Source organism: Meriones unguiculatus, chromosome 4, assembly GCF_030254825.1.
Source record: "Meriones unguiculatus strain TT.TT164.6M chromosome 4, Bangor_MerUng_6.1, whole genome shotgun sequence".
Taxonomy (NCBI): Eukaryota; Metazoa; Chordata; class Mammalia; order Rodentia; family Muridae; genus Meriones; species Meriones unguiculatus.
The window spans coordinates 116,308,230-116,335,481 of NC_083352.1; the positions used below are offsets into that span (position 1 = coordinate 116,308,230).

The 27,252-nt window shown below is 50.0% G+C and overlaps 1 protein-coding gene across 1 annotated transcript; it reads right to left on the bottom strand.

Moving 5' to 3' along the window:
- Window positions 1-1,352: 1,352 nt before the first annotated feature.
- Window positions 1,353-26,254, bottom strand: L3mbtl1 (L3MBTL histone methyl-lysine binding protein 1). Its single transcript, XM_021636310.2, has 21 exons — window positions 25,632-26,254; window positions 25,082-25,296; window positions 24,717-24,849; window positions 24,402-24,537; window positions 24,119-24,236; window positions 23,234-23,315; window positions 17,258-17,346; window positions 16,677-16,781; window positions 16,093-16,228; window positions 15,649-15,740; window positions 13,536-13,687; window positions 12,989-13,065; window positions 12,450-12,535; window positions 12,178-12,288; window positions 11,646-11,760; window positions 11,193-11,292; window positions 10,822-11,022; window positions 10,665-10,714; window positions 7,776-7,933; window positions 7,046-7,108; window positions 1,353-4,043 (listed from the first exon to the last, which is right to left on the bottom strand). Exons 1-21 carry the CDS (start codon window positions 25,975-25,977, stop codon window positions 3,909-3,911), a joined length of 2,700 nt encoding a protein of 899 aa, XP_021491985.2. The 5' UTR covers window positions 25,978-26,254; the 3' UTR covers window positions 1,353-3,908.
- Window positions 26,255-27,252: the final 998 nt, after the last annotated feature.

Genomic DNA, 27,252 nt, shown 5'->3' on the forward strand with positions numbered 1-27,252 from the left:
ACCTAGACCTGGAGTTACAGTTGTGAGCCGACAGGTGTGTGCTGGGAATTGAATCTGGGTCCCCTGAAAGAGCAGTAATGCTCTTAACCACTGAGCCATCTCCCCAGCTTCAGCTGGTTACACTTTTGAGACGAGCAGGTATATGGATAGCTTTTCTTTTCTTTTTAGAGATATCATCTCCTGTATCTCAGGCTAGCCTCAGACTCACTTTATAGCAAAATGACCTCAGCTTCTCAGCTTCCTGTCTCCATCTCCCCAGTGCTGGGATTACAGTAGCACACCCCCAGACCTAATGGGGTTTAGGGCATCAATCTTAGGCTTCCTGCGCGCTAGGCAAGTGCCCTACCAAACAGCTCCACCCTCAGCTGACACCAAATCCCCACACTCCATATCTGGCATCTGGAGTGCTTGGTGGAATCATCTGGGCTCTCACAGCCTTCAGGACCCCTGCATCTCCCGGTCTGCTCCCTGCAACACAGATAACCTCTCTCTTCACCTAGTTCTATTTCACAGCTGCAGCTTTCCTGAGTGGACGCCCCACAGTCCTGGCATCTCAGAGATCCTGGTGTTTTCACTCTAACTTGGGGCACACCCTCACAGATTCACACGATGGCCACCCGAGGCCCCCTTTCAGAAAACTTGGCCCCACAGCACATTGTCTGACTAAAGCAGCTTTCTGGAACCTTGGAACAAGCTTCCATGACCCCATCGCTCTTACCTGTCTCATTCTTATAAAACAAACACCACCACGTGAATGATCCTGCTAAGTTCCCCTGTCAGCCCGAGGTATGGTCTGGACCACTTTATCACAGCCTCTGTGCACCTGTGAGAACGCTGTCACAATCGCCTGTGCGGCTGACTGTGAGAACGCTTTCCTAGGCAGTTGTTTCTCAGCAAGGAATCCCTTCCACAGTGCTCTCAAATGGGCTTTCTCCTTTCAATGCATTTTTATTTTTATAAACTGGATTCTTTTAAGCATAAAATTCAGATTCTCTAGGAGAGTGGTTCTCAACCCTCCTAATGCTGCAACCCTTTAGTACAGTTCTTCATGCTGTGGTGACCCCAAGTCATAACACTGTTTTTGTTGCTACTTCCTAACTGCAATTTTGCTACTTTTATGAATCATAATGTAAATATCTGTGTTTTCTGATGAGCTTGGGTGACCCCTGTGAAAGGACTGTTTGACCCCCCAAGGGGGTCACAACCCACAGGTTGAGAACCACTGCTCTAGGACCTCTACCAAGCAGCAGAGGGAAGAAACTGGCCTCCTCACACATGGCAGCACTGATGTTCACCTGTGTGTTCTGGGCATTTCACCACAAAAAGAGATACAGACTCTGGCTGCAGACTGCTCACCCATTTATTTATTTATTTATTTATTTATTTATTTATTTATTTATTTATCTTGTTTCAATACATAGACAAATAAACCATACTCTATTTTCTTTGTAATGTTTCCTTCCTCAAGAGTCACTTTAGTTTAAACCAGAGGATTTTAAGAATGTGCACTTGCTAGCTCGCGCGCGCACACACACACACACACACACACACACAGCAAAAACATAACCCCATCACAGTGCATGTGAATGAAAGTGAAACAGGCTTCATTTTCAGACTCAGGAACCATTTTCTCTGCCTTAGGAATTAAACAGAAAGTTCATCTCTGTCCTAGGTCATGGCTGAGCAGAGGCTGGGAAAGCCTGCTGGGGACAAAGTATAAGTAGTTCCTGTTGCTAGAGACCAGGGCACAGGGTGCCAGAAACAGCCACCTACTCCCATGTTCTCAGTTCAAGGTACAACAATGTCATCTGTAGACCCAGTCCGGTGGATGGCTGGTGGACAGTCAGACGGCAGATTTCTTTCCAAGGAGTCTGACATTAGTGCCGAAGAGCTGTGGCCTCAGGGTTGAGAGGCTGCAGGTCCTCTTCTCCAAAGCCTTTGGTCCAGCTGGCCTTTCCCAGAACTGCATGGCAAAATTTGCATGGTCCCTCTCCTAGGGGGCTGTATGATCTCACGGCACCAGCCGAGAACACGGAACATTTGCTGTCCTCTCAGACTGGTCAGCGAGTGACGGAGCAGACTAAAGACAAGGAGGTGGCAGGTTCCATGGCACGCTGAGATAGCAGATCGGCTCCTCTCTATTCCCAGCAAAGGGGCACTGATGTCACATCTGTCGACCTAGCCCTCCCGCCCCCTTGGCCATGCCTGGTGTCCTCCAAGAAAGGTTATGCTCAGAGTTACCCCTGAGGGCTGAAAGGGAGGGGAAATCTGAGGCTCCCGAAGCTAGCTGGGTGCTAAATGGCTGTCTCCCAGAAGCTGTCTGGCCTAGGGAGGAGAGGTCCAAAACGGCTGAAACAGGAACTCAACAACTTTTGGTTTCCTATTTCTGACAAAAATAATAAAACTTTCATAGCTTAACAGTAGCCCTCAGTATCCCAATACTGCACCTTACACCTCCACCTAACAGATATTGCTGACTGACATGTGTAAACACACACACACACACACACACACATCATACACATGACTTACAAGTATACTGGACTGGGGTATGGCCCTGCTCTTCAGCCTGCAGATCCACCTCAGCACCAGATGAAGCTTGGCACTGGCTTCCACCTATGGGCCGGGCGGCTCCTGCCGGGCTCCGGGGCTCCCTGCATAGGCTGGGAGTCATGTTTGGCAGTAATTGAATGGAGGCTGAACCTTCACTTAGACGGGAAAGGTCCAGGCCCAGGCCCCAGCAGGGACCTAGGTGGCAGTGAACAACTGTTGGAAAGTGTCAAGAAGGGCACGAGAGCTCAGAGAGTCCAAAGGAGGGACAGGGAACCTTCCCAACTCTCTACTGTGAGTGGCCTTCGTTAGACTCAAGAGCAAAATGAGAAATGTTTAAGGGACAGAGTGAATGCGATGTCACAGGGGTTGTGTGCTGGACAGTGCTACCCTCTCCTGGCAGGAGGCTGGGCTGGCCGGGGCCTCTCACTCACGTGTAATATCTTGGCTGAGATCCACAGATGCAGATAGAACACTGCAGCCACCATGTTCTCTGGAGCTACCCTTCAGGCCAAAGTCTCCAAGGTGTCTTGGGCCAGACTTCATCTTTCCCACACCCAACAAGGATGTGAAGGTGGCATCAGCGAGCCTGGGTCCCGCTTGTTATAACATGGGCTCTATGGGCTCTACCCAACTGCTTGCTCTGCTGGAACTAAACCCTGGTACTGGCCACTTCAATCACTTCAGTGCTGAGTGGTCCTGAATGGAACATGTTCAGGAAGGTGCCTTGGCTCTGAATCTCTGGCTAGAGGCAAAAGGGGAAAGACAGCCAGAGGCTCCTAGAAGAAAGCTCCCATATTTCTGAGACTTACCCAACTACGGGAGAAGAGCCGCGGGGCCTGGCTGGACCATGATGGGGGTTGGGGGTGCTGCTCAGGAACTGGGCAGCAGAACAAAGGTACACAGCCAACAGCAGAGAGGGAGGGGGCACCTTTTAAGTGTAAATATATATGCCAAGGTCATGGTCACTTCTCAGTAGGAGAGGCACCAAAGAGAAAAAAGCATACAGAGATGCTAAAAAGAACACAAGTCTGAGTAGAGGATGCCCACTGTACCGGCTCCTCCTAATTCCTAAGACAACAACCAAGGTGGCTGAAGATGCAGGCTGCCCTAGCCAGGATACCTACAGTCGTTCCTATCAGCCAGGCCTCAGGTTAGTCACACCCTCATTGGGGCAACTGGAGACAAATGAACTCCAGGACTGAGGGCCAAGACCCCCACCCCCAGACTCCTCTGCTCCCAGACTCCTTCTGGGAAGAGCCAGCCTAGTCAGACAGTGAGGACGGGGGGTACAGAACTCAAGTCAGGAGAAAAGCACCTCTGCAGAGGGGGCCCAGCAAGTGTGGGAGGAGGGCCCGTCACTTAAAGGTGTCGTCAGTGTTTTTGAACATGAGAATGGCGTTATAGATCTTCAAGGCTGGGCCCAGCTTGACACTCATGATCTTCACAATGTCCGCCTGTGTCAGCAAAAGGAAGGCCTCGCCGTCAATCATCTGAGGGGGCGGGAGAGGGAGGAAGGAATCGAAGGAGGAGGAAAAGGTGTGTGTTGGGGGGTTGTGAGGGGTGTGGGAGAGAGGTGAAAGAAAGGTGTGGGCAGATACGTGGGGGGGTATGAGGGAAGAAAGGGCATGTGGCAGGTGGGGAAGAAAGGAGGGAGGGCAACGAGGAAGGACAAGGGGGCAGGGGAAGGAGAAAAGGAAGAGAGCAATGGGGATGGAGAAGGAGAGCAAGCCAGTCTGGTCCCCCGTGTCATACACATGCAAGTTTCTCTTTCTCTTTCTGTGTCTCCGCCTATACTGGAAAATCATGGTGGGAGCCCTCACAGACGGTAGCTTTGAGAAACCAGCTGTTGCTGTGTAGCTGGGGCTGGCCACTAGAAGTCAAAACAGCGGCAGCTGAGCACAAAGCCAAGTGCACAAGGCCCCAGGAGGATGCGCAGGTCTCACGCCCGGGAGGACAACCTGGCTCCTGGTCTAGGCAGTTTCACTCATTAGTCATCAGCTTCCGAAGTGCTGCCTGGACTCTGTAACCTGGGTAACAGCCTCCACATGTACACATATGATCTAGCACTTGGGAGATGCCTGAAGTCAAAACAAAGCAATGCGAACACAAACAACGACAACAGTGCAGCCCAGGGGAACCCACTAGACAATCTCAGTGCTACGAATGGAAAGCTGGGCAGATACTGCAGCATGGGGTGCTACCTCTGACCTCTTCCTGACCCCCAAATCGGAGAGATAGAGAACACTTGACTCTAACTAAGCCTTTGGATCTGATTTCTAGTTTTTAAATTTTTTTTTCTGCTATAATTATTTATTTTGTGTATGCGTGAGTGTGGGCATGTGCATGTCACTACATGTGTGTGGGGGCCAGAGGACAACTTTTGGCAGTCAGCTCTCTCCTTCCATCATGTGAGTCTCAGGGATCAGACTCAGGCCTTCCGGCTTGGTGTCCAGTACCTCTACCTGCTTATTAGCCAACTTGCTAGTCCTGACTTACACTTTTAAAAAAGTCACAAGAAAAGAAAAAAATGAGAAAAAGAAGGAAAAAAGAGAGTACTATCCTAGAATGGAAGAATTTAAGGGCTATGTAACACCTGACATGATTTATGTAGGCCTTACATGGCTCAAAAACTATTTTTAAAAAATAGTTAACAGGTAACAGGAAATGTGCATGAGGACAAGGTGTGGGGGATTGGAGAAGTAACAACACTGTATGAAAAAGTCACGAGTCTCAGTGCTCAGGGGAGTCACTAGTGAGGCCAATAGTTTACTCCAAACACCCTCAGATGGAGCGAGTGTGTGAAAGGCTGACTAGTGTGCACTCTAGTCAGGGAGGCCAAAAGCCAGTTGTGAGGAGAGAGTGAGATGAAAAAAAAAAACAGGGGAAGGTGGTTGTACGGGGCAAGGTCTCAGGAGTGAAAACTATCTAAATGTCCGTTAACAGGACTAGGGTCTGTTCATTAAATGGAGAGAAACTACGGACACAGGACTACACAGTCCCCTCCCCGAAATACTACAGGGAACGAAGAGAGAGCCATAGGGCACCTGGGGCCTGATCCCGCTCACAGTAACTCAAGAACAGGCAAAGCCAAACTACAGCACTATCGATCCACAGTGCTGAAAAGTGTGATCATCTACAGTGGTTATATTTTAGGGTGGGGCCTGACTAGAAGGCAGAGCTCTCTGGCGTGAAGGGAATGTTCTGTCTTGACTCAAGTGGATTCAAGGACACGCATTTCATAAACCTTGCGGTACTGGATGCTCACCTCAGTCAAAATTCATCTGGGGGAGGAGGGGCATAGCCACCGAGCAGTGGCAGAGAGCAGCCTGAGCATTCGAGAAGCTCGGGGCTCAACTCACGGCAGCAAAACCAAACCCAACCAGGTCCCACCCCAAACAAACGAAAGAAGAAACAACCAGCCGTCCCTTGGAGAAGGAGCTTGGTGCATTTGCGCCACGTTAGTCAGAAGGTTCTAGGAAACAGGAGTCCAGCTGCACACCCAGAGAAGCATACATAAGATCAGCAACATGGGGCAAACCTACACCCAGATCCGAAGAGGCGGACCGTGCTGTGTCTAAAGACATCCCTCCTTCTCACAGGGGACCACTCTGGGCAGCCGAGACCACACTGTGCTGGTGCAGGGGACTGTTTCTATCGTTTCGGAAAGAGGCCTTAAACACACGGAAGGGCACCTTCCAGTTTCAAACTCTACAACTTAAGAGAGTCGCGGATAAAGTTCTTTATTTAAAGGCAACTGCGCACAAAAAGTCGGACTGCCATTTAGAGAGGTCTCCCCATACTGGACTTTTGGCATAGCAATGGGATTTCTATTTGACTATGATGTTGTTACATGCACCGCCATGCTAGGGATATGATCATGCTAGACACTTGTGAAGACCCACTCCTTATTTCTAAAGTTCACAATGTCACAATGACTTGCAAGGCAGCCCCCAAGGCGCTCGTTCTACCTCCACTTTAAAAACAGGAAGATGTGTGCTCGGAGACAAACCCTTGAAATCTGCATAGCTAGGATTCCAGCTCAGACTGCCTTCAAGCCTGGCATTCTTTCCCCTACAACTCACGGCTTCACATCTTTCCTGAGCTCTTGGGTGTTTGCTTTAGCGTGTCAGAACCTCTGCGGCAGACATCGACACCTAGGCCATCCAGTATCTGCTGGAGTACCTGCTCGGCCTGGTCGAAGCTGTTTTCTCTCCCTGGCACCACAAACTGTAAAAAGCTTCAACTCAAACAGCCCTGGGCAGAGCACAAGAGCAAACGAATCCCTTCTCCAGGGCACCCTTTCCTTTCCAAAGGGAATCTGAACACAGTATCCCCAAGTGGGGTCACAGTCCCTACAAGATTTCTCCTGACGTGGGTGACTATGATTGATCAGAGGCCTTTCTCAGGCTCAGGTAATGCTGGTGAAGGTAGTGGTTTCCTGCCATCTCAGTGACAGTGACGCCATCTCTGTCCCTCTGCACTTGTACCTTACCTCGTCTTTGAAGAGGCGTGCTTGGTCCTCAGAGCCTGTCAAGGTCTGAACGAAGCCAAAGACCTTGAAAAATCAAAGGAGATATATTGACCAGGGGATGGGGACTCGGGGGGAGGTGAGACTCTACGGTCTTAGTGCCCTTGACTGTGCTGGCAGGTCTTCTTTCTTTCTTTCTTTCTTTCTTTCTTTCTTTCTTTCTTTCTTTCTTTCTTTCTTTCTTTCTTTCTTTCTTTCTTTCTTTCTCTCTTATGTATACAATGTTCTGTCTGCATACCAGAAGACAGCATCTGATCTCACAGATGGTTGTGAGCCACCATGTGGTTGCTGAGAATTGAACTCAGCACCTCTGGAAGAGCAGCCAGTGCTCTTAACCCCTGAGCCACCTCTCCAGCCCGGGCAGGTTCTTTCTTATCAGCCTCAGGGGAGCCTCCCGTCTTTATACGGTGGCACACGACAGAAGGTCGGTTCCTTGTTCCTTAAAGCATGGTCTTCAGCTTGACTGACTGGACAACCCTCTCTATCTGCCATGAGGGGCCTGTTTTGGTCAGCCTTGCTGGGCAGCTAAAGGGGCTGTGGCTAGGAGGGTTGAACATAGGGTTGGAGGCTGTTAGGAGCGCTATGTGGCTCCATCTGAGCAGGCTCTGGCCTGAGTGTCCTGCTAGGGTGTGCTTCAGAGGGAGACTTACTCAGGGGAGCACAAGGAGGAGGCGGCCAAGGAAGGGCTGCATACCTCCTCAATGGTCCACTTGGAGACCGTGGAGGCTGAGATGCCCGCCACTCCTGGCAAGAGCTTGCAGTGCTGCTCCCAGCACACAGAGAATGAGCGATTAGGGTGGGTCGACAAGGTAGACATGAAGAGGGACTGGTGCACCACGCTGGGAGGGAGGGCTAGAAGGCAGAAGCAGAAAACGATGGCCTAGAACCAAGGATAGCTCATGCCTGTGCCACCGGGGACACTGGCTGGCACTGCAGACAGGAGCAGGGCCCCTATTGAAAGCCTGCAGAGCCATGTGGGGTACCTTGTGCTTATTCCTGCTGCTCCAATGGGCTGCCTGCTCACAGGCTCCAGCACCCACTGTCTGGAGGGACCCCAGTACCCTGGGACTTGTGAGGATGCTCTCTTGGAGCTGCTGGCTTCAAACAGTCTGCAGTGTTCAGACAAGTTTGTCCCTGGTATGAGAGATGACTTCTGTGTGTCCCTTCTGAAGTCCTTTTGGACTCTGACCAACTCTCTTAGTCTAGGGCAGTTTTGTGGCTAGAGAATGAGTTCTTATCAGCTCTTCAAGCCTGGGCTGCCTATCGCTTGCTTTCTGACCTGCTCAGGAGTCCCTGGCTCCATGGGTCAGGTGGCTGAGGCCACTCTGCTTGGCTCCCTCTTCAACAGGTCTGGTCTGGCATTCATCCCTTGGACTTTACTCAATTCAGCTGCTGACAACCTGACCCTATGCTCTTTAGCAGGTCCAGGGACCTCCACAGCTTGGCCATTTTCCTGGGGGTCTACTCTGCCTCAGTCTACAGTTAGGGTAAGTGCTCTTTTTTCAGTGTTTGCTACTAATTCTGGATGCAGAGTGTAGCACTTCCAGTGCCATTTTGCCGACGGAAGCCCCAGCTTGCTACAGACAGTCCTGCCCCAACCCACTCCCTACACCTCAGCCTCTTGACTTCTTTAGCAACTCGTATCTCCACTCCAGGCCTTTAGGGTTCTACCACAGCCCCACTGTTACCCTCTGCATCTCTCCTGGGCCTGTGTACGGCTCACCTAAGCATCACTGAGGGGCTGTTCCTTCCCTGTGACTGAAGGCCAGCTCCAGCTGTGACCCAAAGGCTGTGCCTCCCCTGCCTGGCCACATTTTAAGTTCTCATCATGCAAAACCCTTTTTGATGCCCTGGGTCCTATCTTATTCCTCAGAGCAGAGCCAGAGTCTTGGGAGCAGTCACAGCGTTTTACTTAACCACCTAGCCACACAGCTAAAAGGGATGACCCTTGTGGGTCATTTGAGCAATGAGGACAGCCAAATCCCAGGTGCTGTCCCCTGATGGAGTGGTCACATCTACAACCTATACTGAGGTCTGCTGTGGATGTGTGAGGAGTCTCCTCTAGAATGGTCAGCGTGGCCAGTGTCCCTCCTGTGGAGGTAAAAGACACAGGCTCTGTCCCTGAGATGCCTCAGGGGCTTGTGGCTGAATCCTGAGGCTTTTTTTTTTTCCTTTCTTTTTTCTTCTTTGGGCCACAGCTACAACCACTGGAAAGGCTGGCTTCTGAGCTGGTGAGACGGCTTAGCAGCTAAAGGCCCATAAGGTACTTGCTGTGCAAGCCTGAGAACTTGAGTTGGATTCCCAAAATCCATATAAAGGTAGAAAGAGAGAACGGACACTACATAGTTGTCCTCTGATCTCCATGTGCACACCATGACATCTTCCATGCTCTTCTTTCTCTCTCTTCCCCTTTTCTGTCTGTCTGTCTGTCTCTCATACACACAGGACTAACAGTTTAAGAACACAGTCAGTCAAGAGGTGCCCTCTTGTGGTTAGAATGTAATCCAGCAACTGAGAGCTGACCCTGGCAGGCAGAAGAAAGGCCTCCCATAGCCTGACCCTGAAATAGCCTGCAGTTATGCCCAGAAGTCAGGCAAGATGTCATTCTGGCCTGAGGCAACAAGAACTGCGTCCTGTTTCCACCAAGAACAAACAGTGAAGAGAGAGGCAAGAGGGAGTCTCCCAGGCGCAAGTGTTTGACTGATGTGCAGCTGTGCTGAACGCTTTACTGGGACCTCCTTAGCCGCCTACCACACTGCACAGTGAGACACCAGGGATGCTTACACAGGACCAGCACGGGTGCAAGCGGTCTGCATGCCAGGGAAAAAGGCCCAGGAAGACACCAGTCCTCACACCTTGCCTGCACCTCCAGAACTTTGAGAACTACTTGTCTGCTCTTTGATATTTTGTTATGGAAATCCATGCAAATGAATTCAACAAGGTTGGGCACTGACAGGACATTAGGGCATAGTGTGCTAAGCCTACTGCCATAGAGCAGAAGTCAGGGCCAAGTTTGAATCCCAGCTCAGCGCCTCACCAGGGGAATGACCCTGAGCAAATGGCTTCATCTCTGAACCTCCCATTTTTCCTTAGACACAGTACAGGAGGCTGGAGAGAGAGAGGGCACATGTAAAGCCTGGCTCAGTAAACAGTAGTAGCTATCATCATCATTTCAACCATCAACTCTAAAGGTGGATGCTTCTCCATGCTTTCCAGTGAGGAAAGGGAGGCTCTGAGGTGTTCAGCAACTTGCTCAAGGTCACACACAGCTGGCAGGCATGGCCTCCTGAGGATGCCTAGAATTGCAGAACAGAGCAGGGCCATTGCTCCACCTTGTGGAAATACATCACCCACCCACTTCTCACCATTTCCTCAGACTCCTAGCAGGTCTGTGGGACCAGAAGCCATGCCACTCCAGGCCTTATCCTATGCTCTGGCCTCGGTCCTGGGCACCCAAAGACTCAAAGCAGCAGCCTCCTTCCCAGTTTCTCTCTGTCTGGTACCCTGGTGTCTGATCCCATTAACTACAGGGCATTCAGGGACCCACTTGACAGAGGACCTTGAGCAGGGGACCTGTACTCACCTTGGAAATCTTCTTGTGGAGTCTTGCGACACTTTGGAGGGCGTCCAATCCTGGAGAGAGAGGGACCAGGGCCGCAGCAGAAGATCAGTGGCTGGCTCAAGAAGACATGAGGCCCCACACCCGTGAAGCCCAGGACCTGACACCCTGGCCTCCGCACCGGCCATGATGGCGAGGCTTTTTCCTTGGGGACAAATTAGACAGGTTCTTCTTCCTGGCTGCGGTCTCCGAGTCGGACAGCTCCCCTGCTTTCAGCCGGCTCTGGTTCCTCTCGGCCAATGGGCAGCCAGAGAGGCAATGGTGAGCTGTGAACTTGCCTGTGACGTGGCCGGAGCCATCACAGCCAGGAGTGGGGCACTTCCTGGGGAGATGAAGGCTTTAGTTGGGCAGACCCACTGGTCCCTACAGAGCCTCCCTAACCTTGGTCCTGTTCATGTCTTGGGAAAGGCTGATGGGTCTCAAACCACAGCTGTAAAAGACTCCCTGAATGATACCTGCTTGCCTCTGGGTCTCACCTGTGACTTTACTTACCGGTGGTGAAAACTATATTTGGAGGTCTTTGTGTGGGGTGGGCTCCTGTGGCTGAGAGAGGGGCAGCTCCCAGGTGAGGCAGAGCTGGACTCTCTGGACCCTGCAGGGAAAGAGAAGTCAGCATGGAGTCCTGGAGACAGGGCAATTGGACAGGGAAGGGAGAGTTTCCATGTGAGGGAAGAGTACTCAGAACTAGTTCTTTGGAGACCTGGTTCTGAGCCAAGCTGTGCCACCATTCCTGCCACTGGGTGCCAGCAGTCATTTGGGAAGGAAGGTCTGGCTCTTGTATACTTTGCTGGGACCTGTGGGCATGCCTTGGTTTAGTGCAGCAGGATGTCCTGGGGATTAGTTAGGGGGACAGGCATCCCAGGCTCACTGCGGGTACTGGAACCCTGGGAGGGTTGTCAGAGACTGGTGGAAAGGGAAAGAAAAGCGTGCCCTGGGGGTACACACGGAGAGGAGGCTCCAGGGGATGTCCTGTCTTGAAGCACCAGCCTGCAGGGTGGATGTCCGGGTGATCCGCATCGATCCAGAAGTCATAGTTGTGACTCCAGCCATCAAAGCGGAGCTGGGAAAGAAAGGCCCTGGGGGTCAGGTGTTGCTCTCAGAGCCCAGCTCAGTCAGGAGGTCCTCTGGGCTCAGAGGTGCTCTCCAAGCCATGGCAAAGATCTTGGAGAGGGAGAGTACACAGTAACTGCTCTTGGCCACGTGTTCTGAGGGCTTCACCGGTTAAAATGCCATCATTTCCATTCAGTCCTTATGTAGAACAACAATTATTAGAGCCCCTTTAAAGATGATAAGATTAAGGCTTGGAGAGGAAAGGGGGACTTATCCAAGCCCATAAAAGTGAATCACAGATAAGGAGATAATGAGATCTGAGATCTTCAGCATCTATCTCATGCCATGCCTTTGACCTCTAAGTCTGCTACAGAATTCCTGTCCCACTGACCTGTCCACTCCCCCCGGCCTAGGGTCCCAGAGACACCTTTATCCGATGGTCCTCCACATCTTCCACACTGGCTACCCGAATCAGTGCTGGGTTCCGGCGGTCTACCGCCTCCAGCTTCATGTTGACCAGGAAGCTGTGAGGGAGTCGCTGTGGGGAGACAGGTGCTTTCAGGCTGGGGCCCAGCTTCTGAGGCTCCAAGAACAGAGTCACAGAAAAGACTGTGTCTTGGCCAAGACCTCTCTTGTGGCTGACTGGCCAGGAGCACAGCTTCCTAAGCTCAGTTCTGGGGAAGGCAGGAGGCAACTTACCACTTTGAAGGCCCAAGTGGGCACAGCTGAGGTCCCAGTTTCTTCTAGATATTTCTCCCAGCAGAAGCTGTCAGGGTCTGGGTAGTCTGGAGAAGAGGGTGAGAACAATATCTGAGCCAGCTAGGTGACTCAGGGAACTCTCTGTCCCTAACTGGGATCAAGAACATGGAGGGAAGCCAGGTATGGTGGCTCATGCCTTTAATCCCAGCACTTGGGAGGCAGAGGCAGGCAGATCTCTGTGAGTTCAAGGCAACCTGGTTTACAAAGCCAGTTCCCAGGTCCTAGGAGAGAGGACATATATGTCCTTTGCTTGAGACCCCTGTATGCTTAAGGTAGTCATCTAACTTTCTTTTTCTAACCCCTACCTCCCCAAAAAACAAACAAACAAACAAACAAAAATCAAGGCTCCAGGCCCTATATGTTCCCAACTCTGATCCCAAAGGGCCTGCTAATGAGATACAGGGACCACGTCTAACATGAATAAGACAAGGTGGGAGAGCCAGGCCTGGGAAGGATGCATACTCAGGCATTGGCCTCACCTTGTGGAGGGGTGAGGGGCTTTCCTTGCTTCTGGCACCAGCCTACTGGGTGGATGTACGGGCTGCTGGGATCACACCTGAAACCCAAGAGTATGTCACTGCCCCAGGAGACATGGGGAGGCCTGAGCCTGCTGTTCTCACAGCATGGCATCAGGGACTTCTGCAGCCCCCTTCTTGGTGAAAGGGAGATGGCTAAGGTAACTATATTTGGAGGTCTTTGTGTGGGGTGGGCTCCTGTGGCTGAGAGCGGGGCAGCTCCCAGGTGAGGCAGAGCTGCCACATTAACTGAAAGCTCTAGCATACTGCAACAGTTAATGGAGGGTGTGTGTACACATCTCAGCCAAGGTATTTTCAAAGGAAATAGAAAAAAGTGAGCTATGTATCTCTTGACATGGCTCAGGTCCACAGGGCAGCTCACTACCTACCCCTCCCCTATCTGGAACAAGATCTGACTACCAGGTGTGGACTGGTGGGGCCCCACGGTGTCTGAGGTCCTAGCGGAGATGCCTCCTGCCCCTGGTATCTCCTCCCCAGCAGGCCCCAGTACCAGTAGTCATAAGTATCGTCCCAGTTGTCAAAGTGCACCAGGAAGCGACTGTCCACCACGTCAGTCACACTGGCCACACAGACGAGGGATGGGTTCATGCGGTCCACAGCCTCCAGCTTCATGCCCACCTGGAAGCCCACGGGTGGAGGAGTCTAGGAGTAAGAAGAGGGCTGCCACAGCCAGGGCCAGGCTAGCTGGCAGCTAGCCCAGAGCCCATGGCAAACACAGAAGCAGGTTTTCTACGAGGATTGCCTGGGCATGGGAAATGGGCACCGGGGAGAGATGGGCTGGGAATGAGGGTTGCTCTGGGCCACTTGGGGACTTTCTGTCCTCCAAGCGCAGTGATCTCCACAAGCTGACCTGTGGGAGAAGATAAGTGACTGTCCAGAGGCTATGTATTTACCCAAAAGTTCTGGCAGAGGACAAGTCTCCCCTACCTGAACAAACACATTAAAAAAAAATTGACTTAAAAAAATCTGCATTTCCTGTCACAATTGGATGCGGGACTTTATTAACCTGTTAACCCCAAGTATAGTCCCTGTGAATAGCATAGTGGAGTCCCTTGCCCTTTAATAAGGTCATCTGGAAAGGGTGCTCTTACCCCTAGGCTACGCGGCCAGTATGGAAGTATTTTCAGTCAGGGTTCCCTCTCTCTCATACTCTTTGCTTGGGATTATGTGGTACTTAACTGCTAAAGCTGCCACCGACCTCTGAACAGATTAAAACCAGGAGGTGAGCTGATGAGGATGTTGGAGAGAAAAAGGAAAGGGCTTCTAGGGTAAACTTCCCCCTTATATAATAAGCTGAGGAGCAAACCAAAGGATGAATATCTGAATGAGCAGACACAAGTCAGCGCCCAGGCTGCGGAGCCAATGAGGGCCTCTGTGATGTATTGGGGAGAATTCTGCAGCAGAGAAGGCTATGGCTGAGGTGTATCCCTCAAAGGGTCCTGGGCAGGAAAAAGACTGGAGGACCTTGGCTAGTCACTGAGAGATGGAATACTTATTAAAAGAATAGAAAGCAAGCTAGAGAAATGGCTCTGTGATTAAGAGTGCTTGCTGCTCAATCACCATGATCTGCAAATGTTTGCAACTTCAGTTCCAGGTTCCAATGCCCTCTTCTGGACTCTGCAGGACATAGGCACTGGCATATGCACAGAACACACACACACACACACACACACACACACACACACAAATGAATAAGATAAATCATAAAAAAAAATAAAGCTTAAGCTGGGCATGCATGCCTTTAATCCTAGCATTCGGAGGCAGAGGCAGGTGGGTCTCTGAGTTGGAGGCCAGCCTGGTCTACTGAATGAGTTCCAGGAAGCCAAGGCTACACAGAGAAACTCTTATCTCAAAAAAGCCCAAATGAAGAAAAGAGAAGACACGAAGGAAAGACAGACAGAAAGAAAGAAAGGAAGGAAGGAAGGTAGGAAGAAAAGAAGGAAGGAAGCAAGCTTGTGTTTAAACCCCCCTGACTCCTATGACCTCTTCCATACATGCCTTCAACAGCATGGGGTCATGTGCCACAGATCCTCCAGAAAAGGCTACCTGATCATGAACTTTCGCTTCTGAAGATACAGGATAAAATAAGGCTCCTTTCTTTCTATATTATCCAGGTGTAGACACTTTTTTTTTTTCATAGCAACAACAACAGGAAAAAAAAATGGATGAGGTCTGGTGAGATGGATCAGGGGTAGAGGCACCTGCCATCAAGTCACAAAACCTGAGTTTGAATCCCTGGAACCACCCAGTAGAAGGAGAAAAACCCACTCCCACAAGTTGGCCTCTGACTTCTATGTGTGCTGTGTGCATCGACACACAAAACACTTAAAAAAAAAAAAGGTAATTTAAAAAAAAATGGATGAAGACAAGATGAAAGTGGGAACTGGGGGAAATGTATAACCAGCGACACGCCCCCCCCCCCCCCCCGACACACACACACCTTGTGGCTTTCGGCCTTTCCCCAGACATGCCTCTAGAACCAAAAGACACCCGAACAGAGCTGAGAGCAACAGAGGAGTTCCATTGTGCTGAGTCGGGTCCCCTGGGCTGGCTGCGGTGGCTTTGGCCTCAGGGATGATGTTCACTTTTACTCAGATACTCACGTGGCTCTGGCTTACAAACACGTGCTTGGGGGCTGCCTGAGCTCTTGTACTGCGCAGGTACTGGCTCCAGCTGAACTCCTCTTCCTTGTAACCTGGGCCCCTCAGGGGGGAATGAACAGAGCGCCGTGCAGAGGCTGGGCCATGGTGAGGGCCCCAATAATGACGTAGAAACAGACAGGTCGAAGGTCCCCAAAACCCTCAGGGACCCTTTGCTAAAGGAAGACAGGACCTGGTAAACACGTAAAGGGTTTAGAAGCCTCGGAGTGGAGTTTGTATCAGAATGGGATGGAGAGACTGACTGGAGTTCAGGATTGAAACACAAAACAATAGCAACAGCAGCAGCAGCAACAACAAAAACCGTGTGGGATGCAGGGTGACCTGAGGGAGGAAGAGATGGGCCTGGGGACTCACTGCCTTCCAGGGACTAACCTAGGGAGATCTTACCTTTGGGAGGCTGCAGCTTGTGTCCCGTCTTCTCGCACCAGCCAGCAGGATGAATGTCAGGGGAGTTGGCATTGACCCAGAAGTCATGGCACTCAGCATACCCATCAAAGTGCAGGCGCAGGCGGTAGCCACACACCTGGCCGTGAAGAGAATCAGAGGCACGTCAATGCCAGCAGATGCCACCCTCCACCTCTTCACCACTCCTGCTCCAGCCTGCATCTCAGGGGTCCAGTGCTAGCAGGTTCCCTGAGGGCTAAGGGCAAGGTGGGTAGACCGGAATGTAGCTTCTTGCCCTCCTAGACCCCAGACAGGATGTGGAAACTGCTACAGATTGCTCTGTGCCTCGGGGTCTTTCCTTCTGCCACCTCCTCACTGTACTCTGCTAGGGTCACTATTCGGTAATGCCAGTGTTCTGCTGCCTGTCATCTTCTTTCCGGTATTTGCTTTCAGCTTTCCCTATATTCCAGTGGATCCCCCTGTATGTCCGGGCTTCCCGAGGCAGGGCAGTGCCTCCCTCCCACCCTCCGAGTCCCCACGGCTCCATCACTTTACATTGAAACATTGGGAGGGTACGTCCAGCTCACCTCAGCCACAGTGAGGATGAAGTACATGGACGGGTGTTGGGGGTCAATGCCTTCCAGCTTCATGCCCAGTTTGAAGCCATTCTTGTTGTGGGTGACTGCCTGGGACTGTCAACGCACAGAGTGGAGAGGACCCAGCTTCCATCCAGCCTTATCCTTGTCTAGTGGGCTTTGGGTGAAGCAGCTGTCTTTAGGCCCCATCTGCCTGCTGGCCTCAAGGCTGACTTATTGGGGATGAGACCGGTGGGGTCCCCAGAGGGTGAGAGCTGCAGGACTATTCTGAAGAGCTGGATCAGGGCTAGACTTAAGGGCTCTCTCATCTACCTTATGGTGATGATATGTTGAACTGGGTAAAAGGTACTAAAATCCACAAGTCAGCAAGTGAGGGGTGATCTTGGAGGCTGTCTCCCTATTTCCTCCCATGCAGGAAGTCCCTTGCAGTACACCTTTTTCAACTCCGGACTTCTTCATTCTGCTTGTGCATCAAGGATTGTTCAGCAGAAAACACGAGAAGGCCTGCGCTTGGTGGTGAGTCCCTGACCTGAGAGGATAAACTCTCCTTAGGCTGAAGCTGCCCAACTCACGTCCTGGAAGAGGCTGACTGGGGCACTGACGGCCTTCTGCTCCTCCAGGTAGGACTCCCAGGACCAGCCCTCCTTCTTCTCGCTGGACACTGAGGAGACAAGACAAACAGGGTGGCTCCCGGGCTGCTCCTGAGGCATGGAGCTTCTTCCTTTTCCCCGACTGGGCTCCAGTAAACCTCTGACTGTTCACCTGTACCTCTTGCTCCACTCAGCTATGACACAGGGGGCTCAGACCTCAGGTGAGGTCACCAGAATCTGTTTCTCCTCCACCCCCAGGCCACCAGAAGCCCTTTGGATTACACAGCAACCAAGCTCACAAAGTCTCAGCCATTCTCTCCTTGGAAATGTACAGGGTGAGGATTAGTGATGAGGCCCCGGCCAGAGGACTTAATCACAGCGCTATCTAAGCTCATGAAGAGAAGAGGAGGAAATAGGGAAGGAGGAGGGAGAACGGGGAGGAAGAAGTGGAGGAGTGAGCACACAGAAATTAGAAACTCCTCTAAATGTTGTTCTCTTAAGTACTTATAGCTATGGACATACAAACGTAGGCATGAGCCTGGTGTGCCTCAATATGTGGCCCAATTCCACAGTATTTTCTGACATGTACATGCTGAGTGTGGGCACACAAGTGTGTGATGAGCACACGCATTCATCGACACAAGTGTGTGCAAACATACATGCACACGTGCACACACAACTATGCATCTATTATGTATTTCAGAGCCTACAGTTCAGGTCCTGTTCATACTCCATAGTCTTAAGAGTCCTGGGGGTGGAAGGACAGGGGATTCCTGCACAGAACTCTTTAAAGGCTCTGACAGCCAGTGACCCAGAAGGTAGGCTGACCAGTTCAGCTGAGCTGCCTTCCACTGAAGGCCACAGACAATCAGAGACCCACCAACACATAAGAAACAGTTCTAACTTCTTCAGGAAATTGACTCAGCTTTGGGGTGTTACTGACCATAGACAGCGTGTGAGGATTTTATAACACATAGTCTAGAATAGGTCCTTATGAAATACCAAGACTAGAGTCATGGTACCCATCCTTCCTGATCTTGCCCAAGACTGACTGATCCAGCTCTTCCTTACTCTGGTTCACTTGGCCTTGGGGGGGGGGGTGTCATTCAAACTCGTGGTGATTTGTTCTCCAGCTGCTTAAATCCCTTTAGTCACGGCACCAAACCTTGAGCTCCTGATGACCTGACTCAACTGGGCTAAGGCAAGTATTTTGTACATCAACTGATCAATCGAGCTATCAAACTCTCTCAAAGATTGATGCCAATGCCAAATCTAGTGCAGATTTCTTCAGGACATGCTTTGTCCTGAGTAAGGCCCCTACTACGTTCCTCCAGAACACCTAGCTCTCTACACAGCTTCATCTATACTCACTGAGCAGGGACAAGAAGAAACAAAGTCAGAGCCCAGGATGCCAGGCTAATCAGGTCGGTGCTGATTTTTGTTTGTTTGTTTCGTTTGCCTCTGGGATGCCACTCCACTCTGTCTGATTCTTTATTTTATCCAGGTCACCACTGCTATGCCTGAGCCCTTCCCAATACCCGGGTCTTTCTCCCTAGATAATACACTGTTTGCCTTACCTTCCCTGAACTGCGGCACTCGCTCAGTCGGTGGCTGAGTACTTGCCGGCATTCTCACCTCAGGCACCTCTGATGCTCCTAGGCACTTCAGTCCTGAGTTCACTTCCCTTTCCTCCAATATAACCAAGCTCAAAGAGCCCCGGGCCATGCCATAGCAGACACTTCTCACAGCCATCTTGTTGATCTGGCAGCTCTTATACAACCAGCTCACCCTCACACCACTTCCTTCCCTGCACCAGGATTTTTTTTTCAATGTGTATGCATGTCTGTCTGTCTGCACACCACATGTATGCAGTGCCCATGAAGTCTTGGAACTGGAGTCACAAAGGGTGGATGCTGGAAATTGAACCGGCAGTCTCTGGAAGAGCCGCTAGTGCTCTTCTGCTGCTTTTTGTTTGTTTGTTTTCAAGACAGGGTTTCCCTGTGTAGCCTGGTCTGTCCTGGAACTCAGAGATCCATCTGCCTCTGCCTCCTAGCTGCAGGGATTAAAGATGGATGCCCCCACTGCCCGGTTTATGGCCAGTGCTCTTATTCACTGAGCCATCTCTACAGCCTCCACCAGTGCTATCTTCATGCTCTCGCCAGACACAACATGTTAACGGGTCTTCAGCCTTCGGTCTCCTGTCACGCACCACCTTGTTTTATCTTAACTATTCCTTTTACAGTTTAGTGGAGCCACCTGTATGGCACGTCTGGTGCCAGAGATGCTTCCAGGATTTCATATACATCGTCTCTTTTAGAACTCCCAGTGCCTTGAGGTGACAGAGATAGCTAGCAAGTGCCCCTTTCATAGAGGAGAAAAGGATCTTATATTCAATATCATCCACTGCAAAGAGGCCTGGCTTCCTACCTCTAGGCAATACCTGGATTCCTTCTGTGGACCAGGCCCTGGTCTCCTCTGGTCTCCTGCATCCTTTCCCCCTGGTGAACTTTTAGTCTCATCCCTGGTACTAGAGTTAAAGATGTGTGCCTCCACTCCCAGCCCTTCTTTTTGGTTGTTGTTTTTGCTTGTTTGTTTTGTTTTGAGTCAGAGTTTCACAATATAACCCAGTTGGCCTCAAAGAAATAGTTCTCCTGCCTCAGCCAAGCACTAAGGTTATAAGGCATGTACCACCCCATCTGGTTTAGTGAGGTGTTTTTGTTTTTTGAGATAAGGTTTCTGAATAAAGCTGTTAAAACCCTATACTTTGTAAAAAAAAAAAAAAAATCTATGTCTAAAACACCAACCACTAAAATGATAAACTAATTGGATATGGTGGTGCACACCTTTAATCCCAGCACTTGGGAGGCAGAGGCAGGTGGATGTAAGTTCCAGGCCAGCCTGGTCTATATAGTGAGCTCTAGGACAGCCAGGATGACATGGAGAGACCCTGTCTCAATAATCCTCCCAAAAGATAAACTAGATTTAATCAACTAAAAACTTTTTTCTTAAAAAAAGATTTATTTATTATGTATACAGTGTTCTGCCTGCATGTACGCCTGCAGGCCAGAAGGGGTACCAGATCTCATTTATAGATGGTTGTGAGCCAACATGTGGTTGCTGGGAATTGAACTCAGGACTTTTGGAAGGACAGCCAGTGCTTTTAACCTCTGAGCCATCTCTCCAGCCCAAAACTTTTTTTTCAAAAGACATCATTTTTAAAAGACAAAAAAAAAAAAAAAAAAAAACAACCCTCAAAACTTGTATTTACCTCTGACTGTATCTGGGGGCTGGAGAGACGGCTCAGAGGTTAGTAGCACTGGCTGCTCTTCCAGAGAATCTGGGTTTGATTCTCCACACCTACCTGGCAGCCCACAACTGTCTATAACTCTAGTCCCAGGGGGTCCAATGCCCTCTTTTAGTCTCTGTGAGCATTCTACACATGTGGTGAACAAACACACATGCAGGCAAGCAAGCCACACAATAAGATAAAAACAAATAAACAAGCTACAGAAGAAGAAGAAGAAGAAGAAGAAGAAGAAGAAGAAGAAGAAGAAGAAGAAGAATTATTATTGGTGCTGCATACAAGAGCACAGGTGTGTAACCCCAGCATTTGGGAAACTAAGGCAAGAAGATCACCAGTTTTGGGTCAATCTCTGAGCGCAGAGATTTTGTACCAAAACCTCAAAATAAAAACAAAAGCTAATAGGTTAGAAATTTAGGGTAGAAGATAACTAAGCCAATTGTATTTGTCTAAAACAAGTATAAGTTTTATACTTGTGTAGTCAGGGGCAAGTCATTTGGCCAGCACACGCAAGCCCATGGATTTCATCCTCAGCAACGTAAAATATAAAAAAAATAAAATAACAATAAAGAAATAGAAGCAGGACATGGTGGAACATGCCTGTAACCCCAGCACTCCAGGAGGCAGAGGCAGGTCAATCTCTGTGAGTTCGAGGCCAGTTTGGTCTACAAAGCATGTCCAGAGCAGCCAAGAGAAACCCTGTCTTAAAAAACCGATATGGAGAGAGAGAAAAGAAAAGAAATAGTGAGAGATGTTCTGAATCTAAAAAAGGCTGTGACCACTCGATCTTGGAGTGCCAAGATCTGGACAGATCTGGATGTGATCTGGATAGGTATGGAATGAGAGATTGGCGTGGTCTTTCCTCAAATCTGAGATGCTCGGATATCTCTGCACTTATGCCCAGCACTGTGGAATGAGATTCTCAAGGATCATCTTTTTTCTATTAATACATTTAAAAAATTTCATGTGTTTGGGTTTTTTTTTGCCTGCTTGTATGTCTGTGCATCATGTGCATGCTTGACGCCTGTAGAGATCAGAAGTGGGTGCTGGATCCTCTAAACTGGAGTTAGATGGTTGTGAGTCACCATGTTGAGTGCTGGGACTTAAACCCAGGTTTTCTGGGATACTCTTGAATTGCTGAGTCATCTCTCTAGCCTGTATCATTGACTTTGTTCTGTTGTTGTTTGGAAACTGGGTCTCACTATGTAGCTTTGGTTGGTGTGGTAGTTTGACTAAAAATGGTCCCCAAAAGGCTCATATATTTGAATGCCTGAGAGGGGAACTGTTTGAAAGATTACAAGGATTAGGAGGCATGGCCTTGTTGGAGTAGGTGTGGCTTTGTTGGGGGAAGTGTGTCTCTAGGGGTTGGATTTAAGGTTTCAAAGGCCCATGATAGGCCCAGTTTTCTCTCCTTCTCTCTCTGTTTGTCTGTCTCTCCCTCTTCTTCTTCCTCTCCCTCTCCTTCTGAGGTACCTCACCATGGTGATAATGAACTAACCTCTGAAATGTGAGCCAGTCCTACAATTAAATGCTTTCTTTTGTAAGTGTTTCCTTCGTCACTGTGCCTCTTCACAGCAATAGAACAGTAACTCAAGACAGTTGGCCTGGACCTTAATATGTAGACCAGGACGACCTACAGATTTCCAGAGATGCCCTTGCCTCTGCCTCACTAATGCTGGGACTTAAGGAGTATGACAGCAAGCCCCACCCGTCACCATCATTAACACGAGGGGCACTAATCGGCTCACTCTTCCGGTTCTTTCCAGGATGGGAAAGACTTGTGCAACTGAAGCACAGTCCAGAAGGACTCGCCAACACACACACCGTCAATTCACCTACTAAAAAAGCATTCATAATGCTCTAGGCTGAGCCGCCAAGACACAGGGATCTCAGGCCACCATACCTCTTGCCAGCACCAGCCCTGGGATGGCAAGGTGGCTCAGCATAAAAGCACTTGCTGCCGAGCCTGATGAGCAATCACTGATTCCCCATGACCCCTGTGGTGGAAGGGGGAGAACTGACTCCAGGAGACTGGCTCCGAGGCACGCATGCCTACCTCCCTCCAATGTAATTAAACTATGAATGAATAGACAAACAAATCCAGGCCCTGTGTTCACAGAGTTTAAGTGTTGAGGGAGGAAGACATAACAAATTGCTACACAGATGCTGACTAGTATGGGAAGCTCTGCTTAGGTTTACCATAAGTAAACATGAATAGTATATCTCTATTTCTCTGCTTGGCAGCTGTACAAACAGAAATACTAGCAGCAGGTCTGAGGGCAAAAACTCACCATGAAGGATCTTTTAGAAACAAAAAACCAGGCCAGGGGCCTAAATAGAAAGGCCAGGCTAAGGACCAGTGTGGGCTTACCAACAACACCAAATGGAAGTAATGCAATATGGCTCCTCAAGTCTACAGATACTGAGCACAGACTTTCTAATTAGGGCTGCCTCACAGCGGCATAATGCAAGATAAACAACCCCCAGAAGAAAGAAACATATAGTCATGAACAAACTACAAAGGGTCTTACTGTCTCTTTCATATATACTAACCTGTGCTCACATGTATGACCTCAGCTGTGACCCACACTTTCAGTCTCACTCCTCCAAAAGTAAATAAACACTTCACATAAACAAATATACACAGGCCATCATACCCGGCTGGCTTCTGCCCCACTCTTCATTCTCTGGGGTGCTGGCGGTTGGCTCTCTCTCTGCATCTTTTCTTTCTTCTTGCTTCTGCAAAAAGAAAGCCTGATTCCAGCTTCCTGTCCTCATGGGTTCGGATGGAAGCTCGCCTTCTGATGCCTGGCCCCTGCCTGGCTCTCGGGTTCAATGTAATGCCCGGAATCTTAAGAGTTTTCTCTAGGGTGTTCAGGAACTCCTGCAGTCAATCCATTGCTTGGGTCTGTGCCACTGGGAGGTGGCAAAGATTGGTGTGAGTACAATCGTCATTCACAGATGGGAGCCTGAGTGCGCGAACATTTCTGCTCTGTGTTGATTCCTCCTGCCTGCCCAAGAGTCTTCATACATCTACAGCTTCAGCTCTGCATTTCCTGATCTCTCGTGTAGGTACTAGACTCTAGAGACGACATTTTCCAGTGCTGCAATTCACCCTGGGTGTCAATTCGCTTGTGTGTGTTTCAATCCTGACATCAGGGTGTGATGGCAGCTACAGAAAACCAGGAGAGTAGTTTATAGGTCAAGTGTGGTGACATATGCTTGCCTTAGGAGGTAGAGGCAGAGAGACAGGGTTCAAGGCCAGTCACACCTACAGAATAAGTCAAATCCAGCCTGCATGATATACTAAGTGAGTTTTTTCCTTGAGTCTTCCCTCCCTCCCTCCCTCCCTCCCTCCCTCCCTCCCTTCCTTCCTTCCTCTAATAAGGTGGTCTACAACCTTATTATTCAAGATGGAACCTGAAAAGATGGGAGTAGGTTGCAATAGGAGTCTTCTTGACCCAGCCCCCTATCTTGGATTGACAAGAATATGAAACTGAGGCTCCAGTTTCACATTTCTCTCCGTGGGGCCCTCTTTTTACCATGGCCTCCGGCTCCGACTCCTCTGATGGGCTCTGGTACTCCTTATGTTTCCTCTTTTTCATGGGTTTTAGGAGTTCAGAAGCGACGGTACAGCTTGAGTTCTCCACAATGACTGACCTACAAAAGGAACAGTCTCACCAGAGAGAGAAAAACCCCATACGTTCAGCAGCACCCCAGGGTTATCCACATTCCCTTAAGCCGTGAACTGGAAAGATGCTTTAAGGACCAAAAAAAAAAAAAAAAAAAAAAAAGTCAGGAAAGGTCATAACCCCTCATTCTTACCGCTTCTGGAAAGGTTGAGCACTGTGGTCGCCTGAAGAACCAATGTTTTGTTGAGGCCCACAAGCCTGGCAGTTGCAGGAACTTGCGTCTTCTGGGGGTTCCTGAGAGGTGACTTCTTGAGGGTCCTGGTGGACATCTGTGGGAGCCAGCTGGGCCTCAGTGTTTCCAGCCCTGGACAGCCACACGTAGGCTCCGCCCACATCCCCTATAGCCCATCCCCTACTGGACAGCATCCTCTACTTAAGACCACTTCCGGTGACGTTCCCATCCAAGCCGTATGCACCCACGCATTGCCCCTGGGAAGTAGGACCCTACCCGGGTCTTGGGTGCCCGCATCACCTCCAACCGGGCCACCTTCATGTTGGACCAGGCCTTCTTGCCGGCGCTCCGGGCTCTGTGGTCGCTCCAGTCCTATCATGTTGAGTGGCGCATACTCGCTTATCCGGAACTGGGATACAGAAAATTCTGAGGACTGTGGCTTCTATACCAGCTCTCCACACTCACCTTGGGTCACCCACTATAACATTGTACAGTCCTTTAGATTCCGCCCCTGCCTCAGAACCCCTCCCCTGACCACTCCCCCACCACCTACATATATAAGTCCCAGGAAGTCAGTCTCAAGCCCCGCCTTCGAGCCTACAGGCCCCGCCCCGCACCTGCCAGTCCTCATGAAGACTGACCCGCAGGCCACTCCCAGCTGGAGATGGGGAAACCCCTGTCCAGTCCAGAAGCCTGACTGTGCTATTGGTCCCTGGTCCGGTGCTTAGCTGTGGCAAAATGGTGGCTGTGACTGGTTCGCCGCCAGCCACCCGCTCCAGGGCACCCACGTGGACTGGCTCACGGGAGTACGACACATTCAGGGCAGTGCTGGGCAGACCAAGGGTAGCTGCATTGGCTAGAAACACACAGATAAGATAGGCACAGATGTGCCTGGTGACCCTGCCTCTCACTCCTGCCACGCAGGAGCGGAAAAACAGCTATAGAAGACTGAATAGTGGCTGGGCATGGTGGCACATGCCTTTAATCCCAGCTCTCAGGAGGCACACTCGGGAGGAATCTCTGAGTCTGAGGCCACCCTAGTCTACAAAACAAGTTCCGACAGCCAGGACTACACAGTGAAACCCTTTCTCAAAAAACAATAACAAAAGGGTCGAAAAGCATCACACTTTCCCAATATCTACACCTTCTTGAACAAGTATGGGGACCTCCAGACCCCTGGCCTTGACTTACTAGGAATAATGAAGGCAGTTGCAGGCAGGTGAGGACGGGAAGCTGGGCTGTCTCTGGCCACCAGGTGCACATTGACTTCCCCTGCGGAAGACCCTTTCAGTGTCCTTAGTATCTCCATGTCACTGTACCCCTCCATCCAAATGGGTCTACAAGCCAAACACAGCCACCAGGGTGATGAGCATGTGGAGGGAAGGGGCTTCTTGAAGGAGAATCTTGAAGAGAGAGGTCTCCTCTCTGAGAATAGTGTTTTAGAATACCAGCATTCGGTGAGATTCCTGGCAATTACCCAGGTTATTGACAGAACTCTGGCCAGGCCTGCCCTTTGTGAGGATGCGCACAATTGCATGTACGATGGTACCGCTAACACCGTGCCCACTGTGTGTACAGAGATGGCTTATAGAAGTATGACTCGGGCCAAGGTCCTGTTTCAGCCAGGGGCAGAGCCCAGGCTAAGTCCAAATTCACCTCTTCCTTGATCCCCGACTGCCATCCTTTTCTTTGAGAACTCAAGAGTCTTCAGGTACCACCTTCAACTCTATCCAAATAGGGTTGGTCCTTGTGGAAGGTGATATCTTCCTGCTTTTGTTCTCTTGTGTTTCCTTTGCACCACTCCCTCCAACCCCAGGAAGAGCCATGGATGGTTAGATGAAAGAGGGTCACATAACTGAACAGCAAAAGGGTAGCACCTGAAAACCTAGTCATCGCAAGGTTCACAAGCTGGGGATAGCTTATTGGCAAAGCACTTGCCTAGTTTGCATGAATCCTGTGCTCAAACCCAGCAGAGGCTGGGGGATGGAGAAGAGAAAGGATGGTGCTCTGTACATGATTGCTACTCAGCTGCTTCAGAGCAGCACTTGGCGATGGTGTCTGGCATATATGACAAGGAAGGAACATGAGGCTTAGCTCAGGACAGTCTTGAGCTGGACTCTGAGCGTCTCCATTTTTACTTAACACTGTGATTCCAGAGAAGTAGCTTTTCCACTCTGAGCCTCAGTTTCCTTAAGTGTAAAATAGAAATAAAGTAGTAATGGCACCTACCTTTGGTGAATGTTGTCAGTGAAGTATTGATACCAGCAGGCCTTCACCAAAAAGCAATCCTTCCTGTCTTCCTTTAGACAGAAACTCCAGGTAGCCTGGCCACTTCCAGCCAGTAACATGAACACTGCCTATTTGCAAAATCAGGTTGCAATAGCTGCTGTCTTGTGCCCTCCCTCCCTCGAGCTGTTCTTATATGTGCACTTATTTCCCAGATTTTCCTCCCTAAAACATAGAATATATTATAGATGTCTATCATTAGAAGCATAAAGCTCTGGTATAAACAGGTAGACAAGGTCAGATATATGACCCGATTAACAAAACGAGTTTTTGAAAACTTATAATCCAGAAATTTGGAGGCAAGTTTCAGTTCCAATTATTTTGCTTCTCACAGATGACACGTTTACACCACTTAGAAATGTTTACTTTTATACTTTATATTTTATGTGTGTTTTGCCCGAATGTAAGGCTGTGCACCACCACCACGTGCATGTAGTACCTGATGCGGACACCAGAGGGCTTCTGATTTCTCCCTGAGACTGGAGTTCCTACCACGACTGTCAGCTACCACGTAGGCGCTGGGAAC

What these genes read in the sequence shown, in the direction of transcription:
- L3mbtl1 (XM_021636310.2), bottom strand. Translation starts at nt 25,977, where the DNA reads ATGCAATTGTGCGCATCCTCACAAAGGGCAGGCCTGGCCAGAGTTCTG. An exon ending in GACGATACTTATGACTACTG is followed by an intron (nt 13,066 to 13,535) that starts GTACTGGGGCCT and finishes CTTGGGTTTCAG; the next exon opens with GTGTGATCCCAGCAGCCCGT. An exon ending in GCCCCTCACCCCTCCACAAG is followed by an intron (nt 12,536 to 12,988) that starts GTGAGGCCAATG and finishes CCTCTTCTCCAG; the next exon opens with ACTACCCAGACCCTGACAGC.